Source organism: Sceloporus occidentalis, unplaced genomic scaffold, assembly GCF_023333645.1.
Source record: "Sceloporus occidentalis isolate IW3139 unplaced genomic scaffold, rSceOcc1.0.p SCAF_39, whole genome shotgun sequence".
In the NCBI taxonomy this organism is placed as follows: domain Eukaryota; kingdom Metazoa; phylum Chordata; class Lepidosauria; order Squamata; family Phrynosomatidae; genus Sceloporus; species Sceloporus occidentalis.
In genome coordinates, this window is record NW_028317019.1 from 5,905,773 (window position 1) to 5,924,240 (window position 18,468).

Below are 18,468 nucleotides of genomic sequence, written 5' to 3' on the forward strand. Positions count from 1 at the left end.
TAGGAATAAATGTAACAAATAAAAACTCATATCCATTTCAGAATAACTATGAGACACATGGAAGGAAATCAGAAAAGACCTAGAAAAATGGGGGAAATTACACTTATCGCTATTAGGAACAATATCACTGATCCAAATGAGTTTCCTTCCTGAAATACTATTTCTGTTTCAAGCGATACCCATCATCCAGAATGAAAAACCATTGAATCTATGGCAAAAGGAAATCTCAAAATGTATTTGGAATTAAAAAAGAGCTAGGATAAAAACGAAAATACTTTGTGATGACAAAAGTAGAGGAGGTCTGGGTTTACCAAACTTAAAACTTTATTATGCTGCTTGTTGTTTAGTTTGGATTAGACAATGGGTTCTGTTAGAGAAAGAACAATTGTTATGTCTGGAGGGTGAACATTTAAGATTTGGGTTGAATGGATACCTAATTTACGGTAAAGAGAAAGTTCATAAAGAAAGCAGAAATCATTTAGTAAGAAAAGCTCTTTTGAAGATCTGGGGGAAAAACAAGTGTAGAATAAGCCCAAAAATACCTTTATGGTGTTTGCCACATGAGGCTCTTTTTGGGAGGAAAAGTATCCATAAAACTAACTGGTTAAGATACAAGGATGTACTGAAAGAATTGCAAGGAAAACTAGAGATCAAAACACAAGAAGAACCTAAAGAATCTGGCCTAGATTGTCACTGGTATCTTTATCGTCAAATGAGGGAGAGGTTTAAAATAGATGTGAAATTAGAAAGAATACAAAATGAAACATGGGAATTGTGGAAGCCATGCTCCATGTTCATTCCATGCCTGATGAGAGTGTTGGGTGCGAGGCATTGGAGAAGCATCCAGCTGTGTTTCTCTAGCCAGAAGCCAAAGGAAGGCATTCTCCTCTGAAGGCCACTGGGGAGGTCAGGAGGTTTCAGCAGATGATGCGCTCATTTCACATCTAGCTACAGGGACATAGCCAGGGTCCTCTCCAATTCCCCATCCCCTGACCCCCCTCCACTCTCACAAGGCATGGAGTGTCAGGACCATGGAGAACAGGTCTCAGGAAATGACATGCATGTGGCCACTAGGGGGAGCTGTTGTGGAAGTCATTGACAGCTCTAGTGGCAGTTAGATGTCTCAGCATTTAAACAGTACATCATTGGAATGTTGATGCAACTGTCAACTGTCATTCTCAACTGTCACTGAGGAAGAGTCAGACAGTGTGTGCCTCAGAGTGGGTTGTTACTGGTGTGGATGGTGGAGGGTGTCGATGTATATAGTGTTGTACACAGTGGAACTTCTTATATGCATAAAAGACTCATCTGAGAGAAGATTACAGTGTCTCTTTGCTCATTGAGAAAGCGACAGGTGTTTCTTCAGCTCACAATCTACTGACTACAGTCAAGGTGGAGTATCTGGCGTCATATGTTAACGTGTTGCCTCACGTGCTGCGCAACATAGCAACGTCAAAAGTGTTTTAACATGGAGTATGTGTTGTGTAGGAGAGTTGCAGTGAAGCTATGCTAGGTCCATGGGGCTTTGTTTGGTGAAGAGGGAGGAAAGAGATACCCACCTCTGCATTGGCCCAAAGGAGGCATATGTCACCTGAGTATCTCACTAGCAGCATGCTGTTCTCTGTGTCTTTGAGTGATGCAGGATTTCTTGACAAACCAAGCCTAACCCTAGTCTCTTTTCTCAGGAACTTCATCTCGGTCTCCTTGTACACAGCTTTGGGACATATTTTGCTGGAAGAGACCCAAGTGCAGTGCCACCAAGATCACCCCTCCCCTGCCCAACTAATGGCCAACACAGAGGCCAAGCAGAGGAAGTTGGGCTCCAAGAGAAAGAGGCTGTTGAAGTACAACAACTCTTTGGTGAGTTGCCATCCTGACTATTAGTTTCATTTGTGTCATTGTTGGGCCAGTTCATGAAAGTGAGTGGAGAACATATTGTTCCAATTTGGCAAAGAAAGTGCTGGTTAATCCTCTGTCATCCCACTTTTTCAGGGGCTTTAAAAAATGTCCCAGTTTCTCTATCCTCCTCCCACTTTCCCCCTTCTCCTCAGCTCTCTTGAGTTGCTGCAAAATGACTTCCAAGGTGTTTGCACCCCATCAACTCAAAAGGGGGGAGAGGAGATAAGTTGCCAGGGTCTTCCCTTGCCAGGAGGCTGAGGCAAAAGCAAATTGCTGTGCCCTTCCTAGCTTGTGTGATCTTCCTCATAAACAACTTTGGCCATCTTCACCGCCTTCGGGTGTTGCTTGTGCACATGTGCCTTGCTTTTCCTGTCTGTGAAATGTTGGGGATAGGGGAGACCATCTCTGGATCTAAATTGGGGATGGGCCCAGTGGCCCTCAAGTCCAGAGTGCTCCCCAGAACTGTTTTTTAAAAAGGAAGCCACCCACCTCGGCGGGCCGGCCCGGTTGCCGCTGAGGGACGTCCCCGCAGCGGGAAAGGGTCCTTCCCAGCGAGCGGCTCCCAGCAGCCTTGGCGCAGGGGCCGCTCGAGCCGTGATTGGCTCCGGGGGGGACCATAGGTGGGACTTCCACCCGCGCTGTTGGGACTACAGGTCCCAGCAGACATCGCAGGAGGAAGGGCCCGCCGATTGGGCGGCGTCATCGGATGGCGCCGCCCGTTGATTTGGGGAAGGGTCGGGAGGTGGGCGTTGCAGCCCTTTCCAGGCCTCCCATTGGTTCGTGGGCCTACAAAAGGCCCACGAGGCGGCAAGGCGGGCGCCATTGCCAAGGAGCTCACCCACCCACCCTCCCTATGTGGGTTGTGCTATTGTCACAACTTTGTGGGGCGGTTGCATAGGTCTTGGATCTGGTGGGCGTGGTTTCCAGGGCTGCGTAGCACTGGATCGGGAGTCCATCCAGACAGGGAGGTGCTGCAAGAGAGGCGGTGTTGCCATTGCGGGGGCATCATCAACACAGCGTCCCCGGTGGCAAGGGATAGTTATGTGTCGATGCACATCTGCGGATATGTGATCAATCGCTTGGGCGACCATTGGTACAGGAGCGTAAAAGAAATCCCTTGCCATCCCGAAGCTTGGCCATGACCAAGCACTGGGGTTCATCCACTCAGCACTGGGCTGATGAATGACAGATCCAGACCTCATGCATTGGAGCCAACCCTACCTTATGGATTGGGGATATACCTTTTGTTATGCTAATAAAGTTGTGGCCTTTCCTCCAAATATGTGCTGTTCTCTTTTGTCCGTGGCGGCGTCCCTCTTAGGCAAATGACATTTCCTCTGAAATTTGGCAAGAAATGGCTAATTGCACCATAATTCTTTTGTAGCTAAATGTACTATATATGTGTTGGAAATGCCAGTATCCAAATCCATCCTCAGTATCCCAGCCATGGTCTAAATTATATTTTTTGTTATATTTTATATTATATTTAAAAGATTCAAGACAAACTGGATCTCAAAGGCAGTAGCTTTTTTGCATATGTATGTTGGGTATGATGGGCACAAACGGGACAAAGTCTTTAAAGAACATCTATTGAGGAAACCTTTCATTAATAACTGGGTAACTGTGAAAAAATGTTTTACATTGGACTTCCACTTTGGGTTTCCCCATAGGAGGCTTTTTTAGGCCAATGGGGAAAAGATCAGAGACATATTAACTCATAATAATGAAGGAAATGTTATATTAAGGTTAAAGGAAGAAATCATATCTAAAATAGGCCATATGAACTGGTTGAATTATATTCAACTTGAAAAAGGAATCATAGAATCATAGAATTGTAGAGTTGGAAGAGACCACAAGGGCCATCAAGTCCAACCCCTGCCATGCAGGAATTCACAATCAAAGCATGCCCAACAGTATGCAAAGGAATCTTGTAGCACCTTGAAACCAACTAAATGGAAGAGATTTTCAACATGAACCTTCATGGCCTTGTGCCCAATTCATCATGTGCATGATAGACCTTGTCACAATAGGTCTACCAAGCCAGATTTACACAGGATAAGAGTTTATTTGGTTTTGAGAAAAAATATAATGAATATTAATGAAAGAAGATGAAAAAGATATATTATGTAAAATATATAACATCTTACTGAAAAGATCCCTTGAAGAAGTGGAAATTAAAGGTTCGATGACAAAATGGGCACAAGAGTTGGGATACAATTTAGACGTGGAAAAATGGGGAAAAGCTAGATTAAAAACAAAAAAAATTACTGTAGCACAAAAAAATAAAAGAAAATTATTTTAAAGTTGTAAATAGATGATATCAAACTCAATTATAAATTAAAGGATAACTGGTGTTGGATATGCCAAAAAGAAATGGGTACATATTTGCATATGTGGTGGCAAAGCACATATATAAAGTCATTTTGGGTGAAGATTCATTTGGAAATAAAGTTAATATTAAAAATTGATTTTGAGTTTGGACCAGAAATATATCTGTTAAACAAGACCTTATTACTAGACCCAGAGGAAGAAAGGAAATATTGGGAAATATTATTATACTTAATATCGGCTGCCAGAAGGATAATAACAAAGAACTGGAAATTACCTATAATAATCCCACAAACAGAGACTTGCCAAAACGAAATCCAGGAATTGAAAGATCTAGACAGATTAACAGCATTAATAAACAAGAAGGATATGGTTAAATGGGAAAAGGATTGGGAAGCTGTCAGACTTTATTTAACGGCTGCTCAATACCTCAAGGAGAGGTAAAAGAAACAAAACCTTTTTACAGTTTCTTGTGGAGAGTTATCAGGTATAAGCCTAATATATAACAGATTTGTAGCTTGTTGATATATGTTTTTATTTATCTTGTTGTAAAAATGCAAGCTTTGTAAAAAGAGAGATATATTACCACAATAAAAAAGGGAGGAAAAGACAGTAGCTTTTTGCTTGCTAACAGAATTTAAAGTTTATTTCCTGGACTGAATTCTGAGGTGATGAAATAATATTTGGATGCACCATGTGCTTCCCTCCCCTTTTCTTAGTCACTCTCTGGATGAGGGCTATTTCCTATTTTAGGTGACCTTTGCGGATGTGGCGGTCTATTTCACTGAGGATGAATGGAATCTGTTGACGAAGAAACAGAGACTTATGTACAATTATGTAATGATGGACAATTATGAGAATGTGGCTTCTGTAGGTAAGGAACCAGAATCCATTGCTCTTTCTATAAAGACTGAGGGCCCTTTCATACTGTATTATCATGTCGCTATGGTTCAACTAGAATTATAGAATCGTAGAGTTGGAATAGACCACAAGGGACATCCAGTTCAACTCCCTTCTGCCATGCAGGAATACACATTCAAATCACCACCAAGAGATGGCCACCCAGCCTCTCTTTAAAGACCTCCGCCAAACTCTAAGGGAGTATATTCCACTGTCAAAGAGCTCTTACTGTCACGAAGTTCCTCCTAATGTTTAGGTGGACCCTCTTTCGCTGTGACTTGCATCCATCGTGCTGTTTCCTTTTCTCTGTAGCTGAAAAAAAGCAAGCCTGCTCCTTGCACAAGATGACACCCTTTCAACTATTTAAACATGGATATCATATCCACTCTTTATCTTCTTTTCTCCAGGCTAAACATAACCACCTCTCTAAGCTGCTCCTCATAGAGCTTGATGGCTTCCATACCCTTCACCACTTTGGTTGCCCTCCTTCGGACATGCTCCAATTTGTCAACATCCTTTTTGAATTGTGGGGCCCAGAACTGGACACAGGATTATTCCAAGTGAGGCCTGACCAAAACAGAATAGAGTGGCACTATTACTTCCCTTGATCTAGAAACTATTCTTGCATAGATGCAGCCTAGAATCACATTGGCCTTTTTAGCTGCCGCATCACACTGTTGGCCCATGTTCAACTTGCGGTCTACTAGGAGTCCTAGATCCCTTTCAAGCCTAGTTTAATTGTGATAGCAACATCCTGTAGAATATTTGAATCTGTACTTCAGTGAGGCACTATTGCTCTCTAGTGTCTAAGGATCCTAAACTGCCAATTCTAGGATTTTGTGGAAAGAAGCCATGGAGATTAATGCTTTTCACACCCAAATGCTACTCAGCACATCCCTGAGCAAGTTTCCTACCATTTTTGGCCCTTCCTCTATCCTTTTAAGGCTATGGAGAGTTTTCTTGGGGGAAAGCCCTCACTTGGGCCTGCAATGGCTCAGAGAGGGCCCAACAGTGGCAAAATGGCCTCCTCTGCCCTAAACAGATGCTGTTGGATGTTGGGGGCAAAATATTATTTCATCCCCCCCAGGCAATACGGTTGCCCCTGAGATCTCCTCCAAACCTCATCAGTAGTCCATGCCTGTCTTATAGATGTTTTAAGGCTGCTCCCTGGCACTTGACCCTCACCAAAATTTGAGTCCAGGTCCCAGCCCCCTTACTCTGACTTTGCCAATGACTTATTGGAATCTGACTCCAACTTAATTTAATATCAAACAGGGAGGAGTAAACATAGGGCTAAATCTTGAGCTAACACTTTCCTCTCTTAACTCTGATATTCAGTATTATCTATCATTGTCCTTCTTTACAGAAGAACTTGTCAGTCATGGGAGAGTCCACACATCAGAGAAGCCATACAACTGCCAGCATTGTGGGAAATGTTTTTCTCAGTACTCAAACCTACTGACACACCAGAGAGTCCACACAGGGGAAAAGCCATACAAATGCCAGCATTGTGGGAAAGGTTTTTCTCAGAAGTCAAACCTAGTGACACACCAGAGAGCCCACACAGGAGAGAAGCCATACAAATGCCATCATTGTGGGAAATGTTTTTCTCAGCAGACACACCTAGTGACACACCAGAGAATCCACACAGGAGAGAAGCCATACAAATGCCAGCATTGTGGGAAATGTTTTTCTCGGCAGTCAAGCCTAATGACACACCAGATAATCCACACAGGAGAGAAACCATACAAATGCCAGCATTGTGGGAAATGTTGTTTGTCAAAGTCACACCTAGTGACACATCAGAGAGTCCATACGGGAGAGAAGCCATACAAATGCCAGCATTGTGGGAAATGTTTTTCTCAGCAGTCAAGCCTAATGACACACCAGAGAATCCACACAGGAGAGAAACCATACAAATGCCAGCATTGTGGGAACTGTTTTTCTTTGAAGTCAAACCTATTGAAACATCAGAGAATCCACACAGGAGAGAAGCCATACAAATGTCAGCATTGTGGAAAATGCTTTTCTTGGAGGTCAGGCCTATGCAGTCACCAGAGAGGCTACACAGGAGAGGAGCCACACACATCCAAGCAGTGAACGAACATTATTTTTGTGAAGAAGGAATACAAAAATACTGTTTCAATCTGGCAGTGATGAGAAAAGGCCCTCATGATTTTATTTGTACATTTTTTTCTGTCCATATGTCTGTTTATGTTTTAATGTTATGTTTTGTTAAGTTTAGGTTTTAATTGCTGCTAGTATAGATAATTGTTTTGGGTTATAAATTTGGCTGGGGATTATGAGTCATGGTATAGGTTAGTTAGATGGGGGGCTGGGATTTGTTGCAACTGGCAAGTATAGCAATGATAGCATTCTGAATATGGAATGTTGGCTGGTAGTAGTAACAGAAAGGGAGCTTGCTTCTTCAAATGTCTGGGGCAGGGAGAGATTGTGCATGTGAGAAGGATGGCAAAGTGGGGCTGGTTAATAGTGAGGGATAGATGGTGGGAATTGTAGGTGGGGGCTGGGTTTGGTAGAAGGTGGAGTTTTAGGTTTTGGGGTTTCAATATATTCTGGGCAGTTCTGGCTTAAACATATTTCTGATATGTGTTTTCAATAAAGGTCTTTGCTGTTTCAACACACTGGATTCTTTGATGCACAGAATTTGTGAATATGCACAAAACTGACACTTTCTTCTCTCCTCAATCCTCAGCTCCATTCCCAGCTGTAAGAACAGCAGAGACAAACATACATCTATCTATCTATCTATCTATCTATCTATCTATCTATCTATCTATCTACAGTATACACAGAGCTACTATTTCCAAAGCAGAGCCTTCCTTTCCTGCCTTTCCTGGGCTCCATTGCGGCCTCTTAAAAAATTTCCTCAAAAGAAGGAAGGAAGGAAGGAAGAAGGAAGGAAGGGGAGGCTGCTGAACCCTCGTACACTCCTCCTTCCCTCAAAGGCCACCAGTGGAATAAACAGCAGCAGCAGTAAGGCCCTGGTGGTCCCTGCACATGATCAGAAGGGGCCTTTGGATGTATGTGTGCATGCGCAGTCTCAGACTCAGACCTGAAGCCATTGCTGCCCTCACAGTCTGTTCTGAGGGATGGAAATGGGGGACAACCCTTGTTCGTTTAGAGGAATGGCTTGAGGATCTTCGGGGGGGGGTTGGGGGTTATAAGAAGGAAGGAAGCCCCTCTTCCCTCAAAGAAAGCTCTTCCCTCAAAGAAAGGTACGGGGCTTCCAGGCCTCCTCTCCCTCTTCCCTTCCTTGCCTCCTCCTCGGAGGATTCCTTGGGGCCCAGGTACTTGGGGGTTATTATGAGAAAAGAGGGCGGGGGTTCCCTTAAAGAGAGGCATGGCCATGGAAGGGATCATGATCCAAATATAAAAAGGTCTTTGAGGAGCCCCCTCCCTCCTGGAAAGTGGAGCAGAGGAAAGACCCTGGAATAATGTGTCCAGTTCTGGGCACCATAATTTAAAAATGATGTGGAGAAAGTGGAACGTGTCCAAAGGAGTGTGACTAAAATGGTGAAAGGTCTGGAAACCATGCCCTATGAAGAACACCTTAGCGAACTGGGGGTGTTTAGCCTGGAGAAGAGACGGTTAAGAGGTGATATGATAGCCCTGTTTAAATACTTGAAGGGATGTAATATTGAGGAGGGAGGAAGCTTGTTTTCTAATGCTTCAGAGACTTGGACCCGGAACAATGGATGCAAGCTCCAGGAAAAGAGATTTCACCTCAACATTAAGAAGAAGGAACTGACAGTAAGAGCTATTTGACACTGGAACACACTCCTTCCTCAGAGTGCAGCCGAGTCTCCTTCCTCAGAGGTCTTTAAACAGAGGCTGGATGGCCATCTGTCGGGGATGCTTTGATTGAGATTTCCTGCATGGCATAATAGGGTTGGACTGGATGGCCCTTGGGGTCTCTTCCAACTCTATGATTCTATGAGTGTATACAGAATAGCCCCCAGAATTCCAAAGCATGGAGCCATCAATCTGCATTAATCCTACAGTGTAGGTGCAGCTTTATTATCTGTCTTTTATTGCTCTTTGTCCATATGAGCAAGAAGGGGAATGGCATCTGCCTGCATTGAGATACTTCACTATCATCTTAACTGAGAAGCTCTACAGACCACCCCAAAGGGACGGCCTGCAGTCGCCCCTTTTTGCGATGGATCAGGGCTGCGGCAGGCTCACCCCGTGGCCCTGATCTGGCCTGTCAAGGGTGCGAAAAGGAGCCGCAAAAAGCAGCTCCTTTTTGCACCCTCAAAAGGGCCACCATAGCCGCATTGCCATAGTTATTCAGCACTTATTTGGGGCTGCGTGATGTGGAGCAGCACATGGCATCCGGGCATCCTGGGAGGCAGAGTTGGGCATGCAACTTGAGGACACTATGCCCTGACACTGCCCCTATGCCAGCCTTAATGGCCGGTGTGTACAGGGCCTGAGTAACATCAGAGGCAGCATGTAGGCCTGTGGCTCCATCGCAGAGTGGTTTGAGCACTGGTTTATGACTCTGGAGACCAGGGTTCGAATCGTAGCCCAACCATGAAAGCCACTGAGTGACCGTAGTCAGGCTACACTCTCTCAGCCTCAGAGGATGATCAAGGCAAAGCCCCTCTGAAGAAATGTGACAAGAAACCTCCTGATAGGGTTGCCATAAGTCAGAAATGATTTGAAGGCACACAACAACAGTTATTTATTCGTTTATTGTAACCTAAAACATAACATAAACTAATGACATGACATACAAAATGACATAAAATATATAATAAGAATTCCTTTCATTCTCTTTCTCTCCTTCCTAAGATATCTATGCTTGGTGTTTATACATATTTTTGGTAATGTTCCTTCCTTATATACACATGATAATAGATAATAATAAAGGCTGCACCTACAATGTAGAATCAATGCTGTTACTTATATACAAGTGATTTTTGGATCTATCTTAAATATATGGATCATCCCAAATTCTGAATACAACAGCTTCTCTTACTTAATCCTGAAAACCAAGAATTGACATTTCTCCCAACATGTTACTTAAGTATTTCATTACCAGTTCCCAAATACTGACAAGTTTCCCCAGAGTTTCGGGTTTCATGGCTTTTATATGGGGTAGATGTATTAGATAATGCGTTTTCACTTTTGTATGTTTTTAACCTTAATTTTAAACTGTTTTAATGGTCTTATTTTAAATTGGTTTTTAAAAATTGTTTTAAAGGCGTTTTATCTTGAGAGCCGCCTTGGGAGAAACGCGCTGTATAAATAAATAAACAAATGCATGAGACATATCCATTTGTCTCTTTCAGCCATTTCCAAAAGTTTTAATGACCAATCCTGCACCAGAAAGATTGAACTCTCTTTCCATTTCGATGCTATTAAGATTCTGGCTACCAATGTCACATAACTCAATATCTTAGCATCTCTGCCGGACGAAGAAGCCAGTGAAGCTTTGAAAGTTTGCACGATGCAACTTTTTTCCCATTTTGGGAGGCCAATAAAGGTATATATTTTGTATTGTGGACAAGTCTTGGTTTCCAAATCTTTAATCATCTTCACTCATCCTTCCCTGGAGACATTATTCCAGCTTGCCCACATCCTCTTGAATCTTGGTGTCCAGAACTGGATACAGGATTCCAGCAGAGGCTTGACCAGAGTAGAATACAGTGGCACTATTACTTCCTATGATCTAGAGTCCTGCTGATTCAGCCTGGAATCATTCTAGCTTTTCTGCCTGCTACTCCACACAGTTGACATGTTTAGCTTTGCGTCTACTAAGACCCCAAGATCTGTTTCACATGTGCTCTTTTCAAGCAAGGTGTCACCCATCCCAAGTTGAGCCTGTCATACTTTGGACATGCCATGAGAAGACTTGAATCACTAGAAAAAGACAATAAAGCTTGGCAAGGTAGACCACGGGAGCCAGGGTGGAGTAATGGACTCCTCCTGCCCTTCCCCTGGCCTCCAGTTCTGGACGATGGATCTGGAGACCAGGGTTCAAATCCCCGCTTGGCCATGTAAACCCACTGAGTGATCTTGGGCAAGTCATACGCTCTCAGCCTCAAGGGAAAGCCATGGCAAACCTCCTCTGAACAAATCTTACAAGAAAACCCCATGATAGGTTCACCTTGGGGTCACCGTGACATCCTGCATTTTGCATTGCCTTGACCTCCTTTGCGGTGATGCTGAACATTTCTAGGTCCGCATGCCGGGGGCGGGGCTTATGCCCTCTGTGGGTGGGACTTCTGCCATCCATGGGCAGGGCTTCCACCATCGGAGGCGGGGCTTCCAGGGCAGGAAGAGACAGCTAGAAGCCAGGGGAAATTAGGGGGGTGACGGGCACGTGCTTTTGCTCCTGCTGCTCCTGCCCTTCCCCTGGCCTCCAGCTGTCTCTCAGCTGGGGGAGAGTAAGGGCCCCTGGTGGGGAGGAGCAATGGGCCTCTGCTGCCCTCCGTGAGGCTTTGCCAGTCCTGAGCTGTACTTCCAGGGACCATTGGATTTGATTCAAATTTCTGCATGTGTTTCGCTTCAAATGGTTTTAAAAGGCTGCTGGCTCTTCTCTTTTAATTTGCCATATTTTAAAATACAGATTAAGCCCACTTAAATCACTCTTGTCTTAAATTGCATTGCCATCTTGTGGCACATGTGAGACTAACTGAGCAACAGAAGTTGAAGCATAAACTTTTGTAGACTTGGTCTCCGTCCTCAGATGCATGGAGTCAAGAGGTGCCCAGGAAAGACCTTAGATCCTTCCTGAGCACCCTCTCACTCCTTGCATCTGCCGAAGGAGATCAAGTCTACAAAAGCTGATGCTAAAACATCTTTCGAAGGCAAAAGGCCTGGTCCAGCTCCTCTTGGCTTCTCCACTGGGTTTTTGGCACAACTGGCCTCACTTTTATCTTTCACACAATCCTTTTTCTCCTCCATTTCTGGACTAAATTCAGCAGGTAGTCAACTCGGGCTTGGAGCTGCTTCTCCTGTGGCCTTTTGTATCTCTCAACTAACATGACCTTTGGATGGGAAAATAAAGAACAAAAAGAAAATAAAATCTCACTTAGTTTTTAATTAAAATTCCCTGCCAGAGCAGGAGAAGCAAGAGTTGGAAGGTGAGAGTCTGAACCTGATGTGAACATTGTTTTCTGGGAGCAGGTTGTAGGTGACACATCTGGTTCACATGGTCATCATGGTATTACTGGTTGTTCTTTTGTACCTGGAAAACAACAATGCATGCTCTTTGGTTGCAGTTTTTCTCCTTCTCATTCTGTATTAATAAACATAACACTGAGAAATAACAGACACGTAAAGCTAATGATGCAATAATCAAACAAATGAGTTTCGACAACAATTTCCAAATCATGTCAGATAGGAAAACCCAGCAAGACAAATCATTTGGACCTGTGTACCTTTCTACAAATAGATGCAGGAGGTTTAAAGGGAGATGTGTCTATTTTTGTTTACATATGCAATGCAGATATCCCAAATCTCTAACAAAAATGTTGTATAGTGAAATATTCTCTTGTATCTGGGAAATGTCTAATTAACAATTTGTAAGCCACTCTGATAGCCTTGGTTGAAGAGCGGGGCATAAGTAAACTATTATTATTATTAGTTGTGTGTTTATTTTGGTAACGAATTCACTTTATATACTTTCCCCCCCAGTAGTGATAGGCATTGATCTGCACCTTTTAATATATCTAAATGATAGGCTCTGACCTGCACCTTGATATCAAAAGTGCATCTTGACCTGAGTAGCTGTATGGCTCTAGCATGGGACCTAAATAACAGGTTCCCACTGAAACAAGGGGAAGCCATGGGTTTTGATATGTAAATGAATTTCCTTTCCCAGCTCTGAAGATGGGTGAGATCATGCCAGGAGCTGCTTAGCTGCTATCAGGCAGATGTCTTAAGGAAGTGTTTCTCTCTTGTGATTGAAGGGGAGCCATTTGAATCAAAGGAATGCTATTTGCATAGCCATTTGGGTCCCTACTCTAGCAGAAACATTTGTTAAGATCAAAACATGGACCCAAGATGTGAAATACACTTCAAACAGTTTCAGACTGATTGCCCTTTGTCTAGAGACCCTGTTAAACCCTTAAAAGGTCTCCTAAATTTAGGGATGTGCTGCTGCCAGCCACTCTCAGCTGCCTCCCTCACCCAGGTCAGTCACCGCCTGTCTCTGGTCATTTTGCCGCCAACATCTATGTCAGTTTGAAGTCAGAGTCGCTCTGACCTGGTCTGCTAAGTCTTAAATATTAAGCAGACTTACAAACCCTCACATAAATTGGACTTCCCAAGACAGAACCTCTACATCAGGTGACTATTACCATGAGAAAAGCCTATTATCTATCCCACATCTACCAGGTTATTTCCTGAGCCTTGTATGAATGCATGTGCGTATGCTCCTGTGCGTGTTTGAACTCCTGTTTCCAATAAAAGAGACATTGATTGTACTTGGAGCCTCTGCCTCGTTTCTGGATTTCTAGTTCCTGGTATCCAGATCGAAGGCACGAATCCTGAGGTGTAGTAAAGGCCTCCTCTTGTGACCTTCAGCTAATTAAATTCCCCATTGATAATAAGGTCACTGTTCACTGTTACAGTAGAAAGGTGGTATGTAAATAAATCTGGCTTCTTGCCTCATGAAATTCATTGAACGGCTCTCACTAAAGACAAAGTTCTGTGTCCCATTATGTCTAAGCCCCTTAGTGGCTTTCATCTTAGTGGGAAAGTGAATCCATGATGGTTTTAATCTTGACTGTCCAAGGCATTGAATTTATTGGGGGAAGAGAGTTCAGTAAAAAGTTTGGGGTGGATTTAATGTTCCCCTGCCCTGACCTCCCTTACTTTAAGGATAAATGCTCAGTGGGGAGGAATAACTAACTCTCTTTGCAAGACAGCCAGATGTGAACACGCTGCCCAACTCTAAAACACATGGAAAGTGCATAGGCTTCTTCTGTACCTTGTCAGCTAGTTCCAGGTCATCCTCTGATTCTATGAGATCCATGTTCCTGTAGCCCTGCCAGTAAGATCCCAGAGGCAAATGTGAGTCATCCTCCAATCCGCATTCAACGTCCAAATAGGCTGCTTTGACTCCGTAGGTCAGAGAAAACCTGTCCATTTGAACAAAGAGTAGAAAGATGAGCTGGTGCCCCTTTTCCATATTGCAGCTTTTCTCCTAAGGCCAAGAACCTCTTGCATAAAAGTGTCCCAGACTCACTTGGCTCCCTTCCTCTGGGTCAGAAAGAATTGTCTGGTTCACGATCGCCGTCTCTTCTTCATTTCGCATGATGCCTTTGTCATTCATCTTAAGGTCAGACAATTTTGTGGAGGGATCTTTCTTCTTTCCAAGTCCTTTGTCTGGAGAAGATTTTTTTTAAGTATAAGAACAGTCTAACAAATAAACACAATTTTACCTGAGCAAATTAAGTGAAACTAAGGAGAAGCATCATAGGATCTATCAGGAAGAACTCTCTTCATCATGTAAACTTTTAACAGGTTCACTAGTGGTCAAGTTGAAGGCAGTTCTTCGTTGGTCTGTGTTCAAAGGAGGTTTGTCATAGGCCACCTCCACCGTTTAACTGTGGATGAAAAAGCCCACCAGCCTATATGCCTAGAAAAGAAATTGAGGGCACCTTCCTGGTAGGATTTTTCTTGAACTGCCTCCCAAATAATATGTCTTCTGTGAAAGATTACAAGCCTTGTGTTTTTTAAGGAGCCAAACTGTGTCTAAGCATTGCCAAGGAAGAGGTTCATACATTTCTAAATGGGGTTGAGAAAGTGGAAGGAGAGACAGTTTTCTCCTTCTCTCTTCTTGCTTGATCTTGGGGTCATTTAGTGGAGATGGGAAATTCAGGACAGACAACAGCAAAACAAAAACCACATTTCACACAGTTCATGTAAACTTTGACAGACTGTGACTTCCATATTATTGGGGCATTGAATTTCCTCCAGGTTTTCATCCATGGGGCTGGAGCCCATTTCCAAAATAGAGTCAGCACCAGAGAGAGCTCAGACTAAAAGACAGAGCAGATTCACCAACCCACTAACATGGAAGTCTCCATTCACTACTGTCTATGTGATATAACTCCAAGCCATTGTCCTCCAATGTCCTCTTTCCTTCCCAGTTCACATTTGTAGATTATCCCTTGCAGATCTTGGAGAATGAACTTCCAACCGAAGGAAGAGCAATATCCTTATTTTACTAGCATGTGTTCTTTTTAAAGAAATGCTTTTGTTCATTCTATATTTTGTATTCTGATCCACCTTGAGACCCACCCATGGGAGAAAGGTGGGATGAAATGTAATAAATAACACAACCATACAGTTCAAAGAGTGTACAATAGGAATGAATGGATAAGAAGGATGCTTTCAGGTGAGATCAACCAGTCCAACGTGATGCCTTCACAAAGCAGGAGTAGGTTCCACTGTAAGAAAGACAGCACTCTAAACACTAACATAGAATAGGAAACAGGCAAACTAACCCAGAGAAATGCTCTTGTCCTGAGGTCTCTCCTCCTTCTCTCAGCCTCAACTGACTCAACTCCCACCTTGGCCAAGATTCTCAGTTCTTTCCAGGGAAACCAACCAAAGAAACACATTCTCCTTGGTTCCATCTGACCACTTCTCCATGAGTCCAATTACATGGGTTGCATTCCTCTTAATAGGAGGATTTCAACTGCTTTTTAACCTTTCACAGTCAGCTCTCAGGATCCACAGATTCTGCATCTCATTATATCCCCCAAAAGCCAACCTTGATTTTGCCATTTTATGTAAGGCACATCATACTACAACCCCATTGTTTGTAATAGGACTTGAACATCCAGGGATTTTGGTTACTAAGTGGGGTCCTGAAACCAAACCTCAGCAGATACTGAGGTCAAACTGTAAATAATGTTCAAATTCTTTTAGTTTTCAGAATAAACAACCATACAATCAATAAAATTATAATTCAAAAATACATCACACTTGTTCTTATTTTTGTTCTTATTATTACCATCTACATCTTTCTCCTTCCTACCTCCTTTATTCTTTAAACCACATGTGAAGACTAGATTGGGTGGAGAGGCTGAGGGGAGAACTTCTATCTATGCAAGGTAGCCGGGGTATCGATATCAATAACAGTGTCGGTGACAGTGAAAAGCCCTAATCTGGAAAGGCCTGCCGAAAGAGATCCATCTTAACAGCCTTTTTAAAGGCTTCTAAGGTGGTGACGTGACGGATCTCTTCCGGAAGGTCATCCCAAAGCCTAGGAGTGGAAGAAAAAAAGGTCCTCTGGGTTGCTGTAGCCAATCTAGTCTTCTTAGGCTTTAGGAGATTTTTTTCCAGTGCAGGGAGGATTGTGTGGAAGAAGGCACTCCTGCAAGTAGTCTGGACCCAAGCCATGTAAGGCTTTAAAGGTTACAACCAACACCTTGTATCTTACTCAGACACTAATGGGCAGCCAGTGGAGGGATTTAAGAACCGGTGTAATGTGGGCAGTTCTAGAAACTACAAATTCCATGATTTCACAAGATGTTGCTATAATAATTAAATTAGAACCAGTGTTGCATGCAATGTAGCATTCTAGAGCACTTGCCCTCATTCTATAGGAAGGGCAATAGGTCCTTACCCACAGAGGACACATTTTCATAGGTTTCCATCATCACCTCGTTGTACAGAAATTCCTGCTTTGGACTCAAGAGTGGCCATTCCTCCTCTGTGAAGAACACTGCCACATCTCAAAAGGTGATCTGCAATAGAAAATAGCCTTTGCTGAAAGAGAGAGGATTGTAAATAACACCCCCATTGCATCCTAGTCAGTCAAATTCCCAATGGCTCCACCACAAAAAAGGAGGTCTGGACACTAACCTGTCCGGAGGTCTTCTTTCCTCCAGTTTCTTCCACAAAGGAGGAATTGAGGGTTGTTTCTCTTCTTTCCCTTCCTTTGGAAGCATCTTGGTTCTTTCCACACCTGCAGAAAATACAAAGTGTTTTTATGTGCACACATTTATGCACATTTCACAGACCACGGAAAGTACAATTCAACAGCGCTAAGGGCAAATCAAACCTGAATCTTCCCTAAATTCAAAATAAATCCTTTGGAAAGAAGGATATAAATTAGTGATGATATTATTATTATCATTATTATTATTAGTATTAGTATTATTAGTCTCATCTCTAAACCCTCAGAGAGAGAATCTTCTCAATGCTGGAAGACTAAGACAGTTCACTGGGCCTTTCGGGGCATAGAGACCAGCATCATTAGCCGGCATGAGGGCAAAGGTGGCGTCTGCACAGCGCACTCCCTGACTCTTCCCGCATGCTGGTTTGACGCTGCACACTGCACCACATCACAGGTGACAACACGACGTTTCTCTGGTGCTACATCCAGTTGACGCAGTGCCAAAGGAGTGCAGAAAAGCCGCACCATTGGCAGATATGGCACTTTTTCCCCGGCGCAGAAAGGAGCTCCTTTTTGCACCACGGAAAGAGCAGATCAGGGCCACAGGGTAACCTTATCATTGTGCAAAAAGGAGCTGCAAAAAGCAGCATGTTTGCCATGGTCCTGATCTGGTGCTAAAAGGGGCGGCCTGTACATCCCCTTAATTTCCAGAAAATGGGGCTAGGATTGGAGTCCTAGGGTTGGCCCCAGCCTTCATCACTCCCAAAGAGGTCAATAGGAGGAGGGCTGGGTGGGACTCATGTGTCTGATTGATTTTAATGGGTCTATTCTTTTCTTCCAATAATCTATATGAAATCATAATGTATAGCTAGACAGGAATAACAATAACAACAACCCAGTAAGAACAACTATAGCAATTGCAATATTTAAATGTCTATATTTAATGTTCCCCATTGCCTTCCCCTAAGGCTGAGAGAGTGTGACTTGTCCAGTCACCCAGTGAGTTTCTATGTTGGAGCTGGGATTCAAACCCTGATCTCCAGAGTCATAGTTCCACTATGCTCAGACCACTAGGCCACACTGGCTCCTATAACATGGACATCATTTCACTGGGCCATTGTATGTCATGGACTTGGCCCAGCTTCCTCATCCATGGAGGTCATTTTATAAGCCCCTTCTTCTCCTCCATTTCCAGGCCCAGCTCCTTCTGCATACCCTCCGACTCTCCCAGTTTGGCAGGGACCCTCCCCTGGTTCATCCTCTGCCCTCCCACCTTTTCAGCTGCTCTTCAAAGGCCACAGTTTCCTCCTCCTGCTGCCATTTCTCCCCTTCTCTTCAGCTCACTGCCATTGCTGCAAACTGAGTCCAAAGGGCAAAAGGAGTCTGCCCTCCATGAAGACAGCAGAGGAGAAAGGAGATGAGGGGCCCTTCCCAGAGGCTCAGGCAAAAGC

General features: G+C 43.6%; 1 protein-coding gene across 1 annotated transcript; it reads left to right on the forward strand.

The window, feature by feature from the left end:
- Positions 1-1,289: 1,289 nt before the first annotated feature.
- On the forward strand, positions 1,290-7,238 carry LOC149290477 (uncharacterized). Its single transcript, XM_089489196.1, has 4 exons — positions 1,290-1,392; positions 1,686-1,860; positions 4,981-5,101; positions 6,494-7,238. Exons 2-4 carry the CDS (start codon positions 1,786-1,788, stop codon positions 7,225-7,227), a joined length of 930 nt encoding a protein of 309 aa, XP_089345322.1. The 5' UTR covers positions 1,290-1,392; positions 1,686-1,785; the 3' UTR covers positions 7,228-7,238.
- Positions 7,239-18,468: the final 11,230 nt, after the last annotated feature.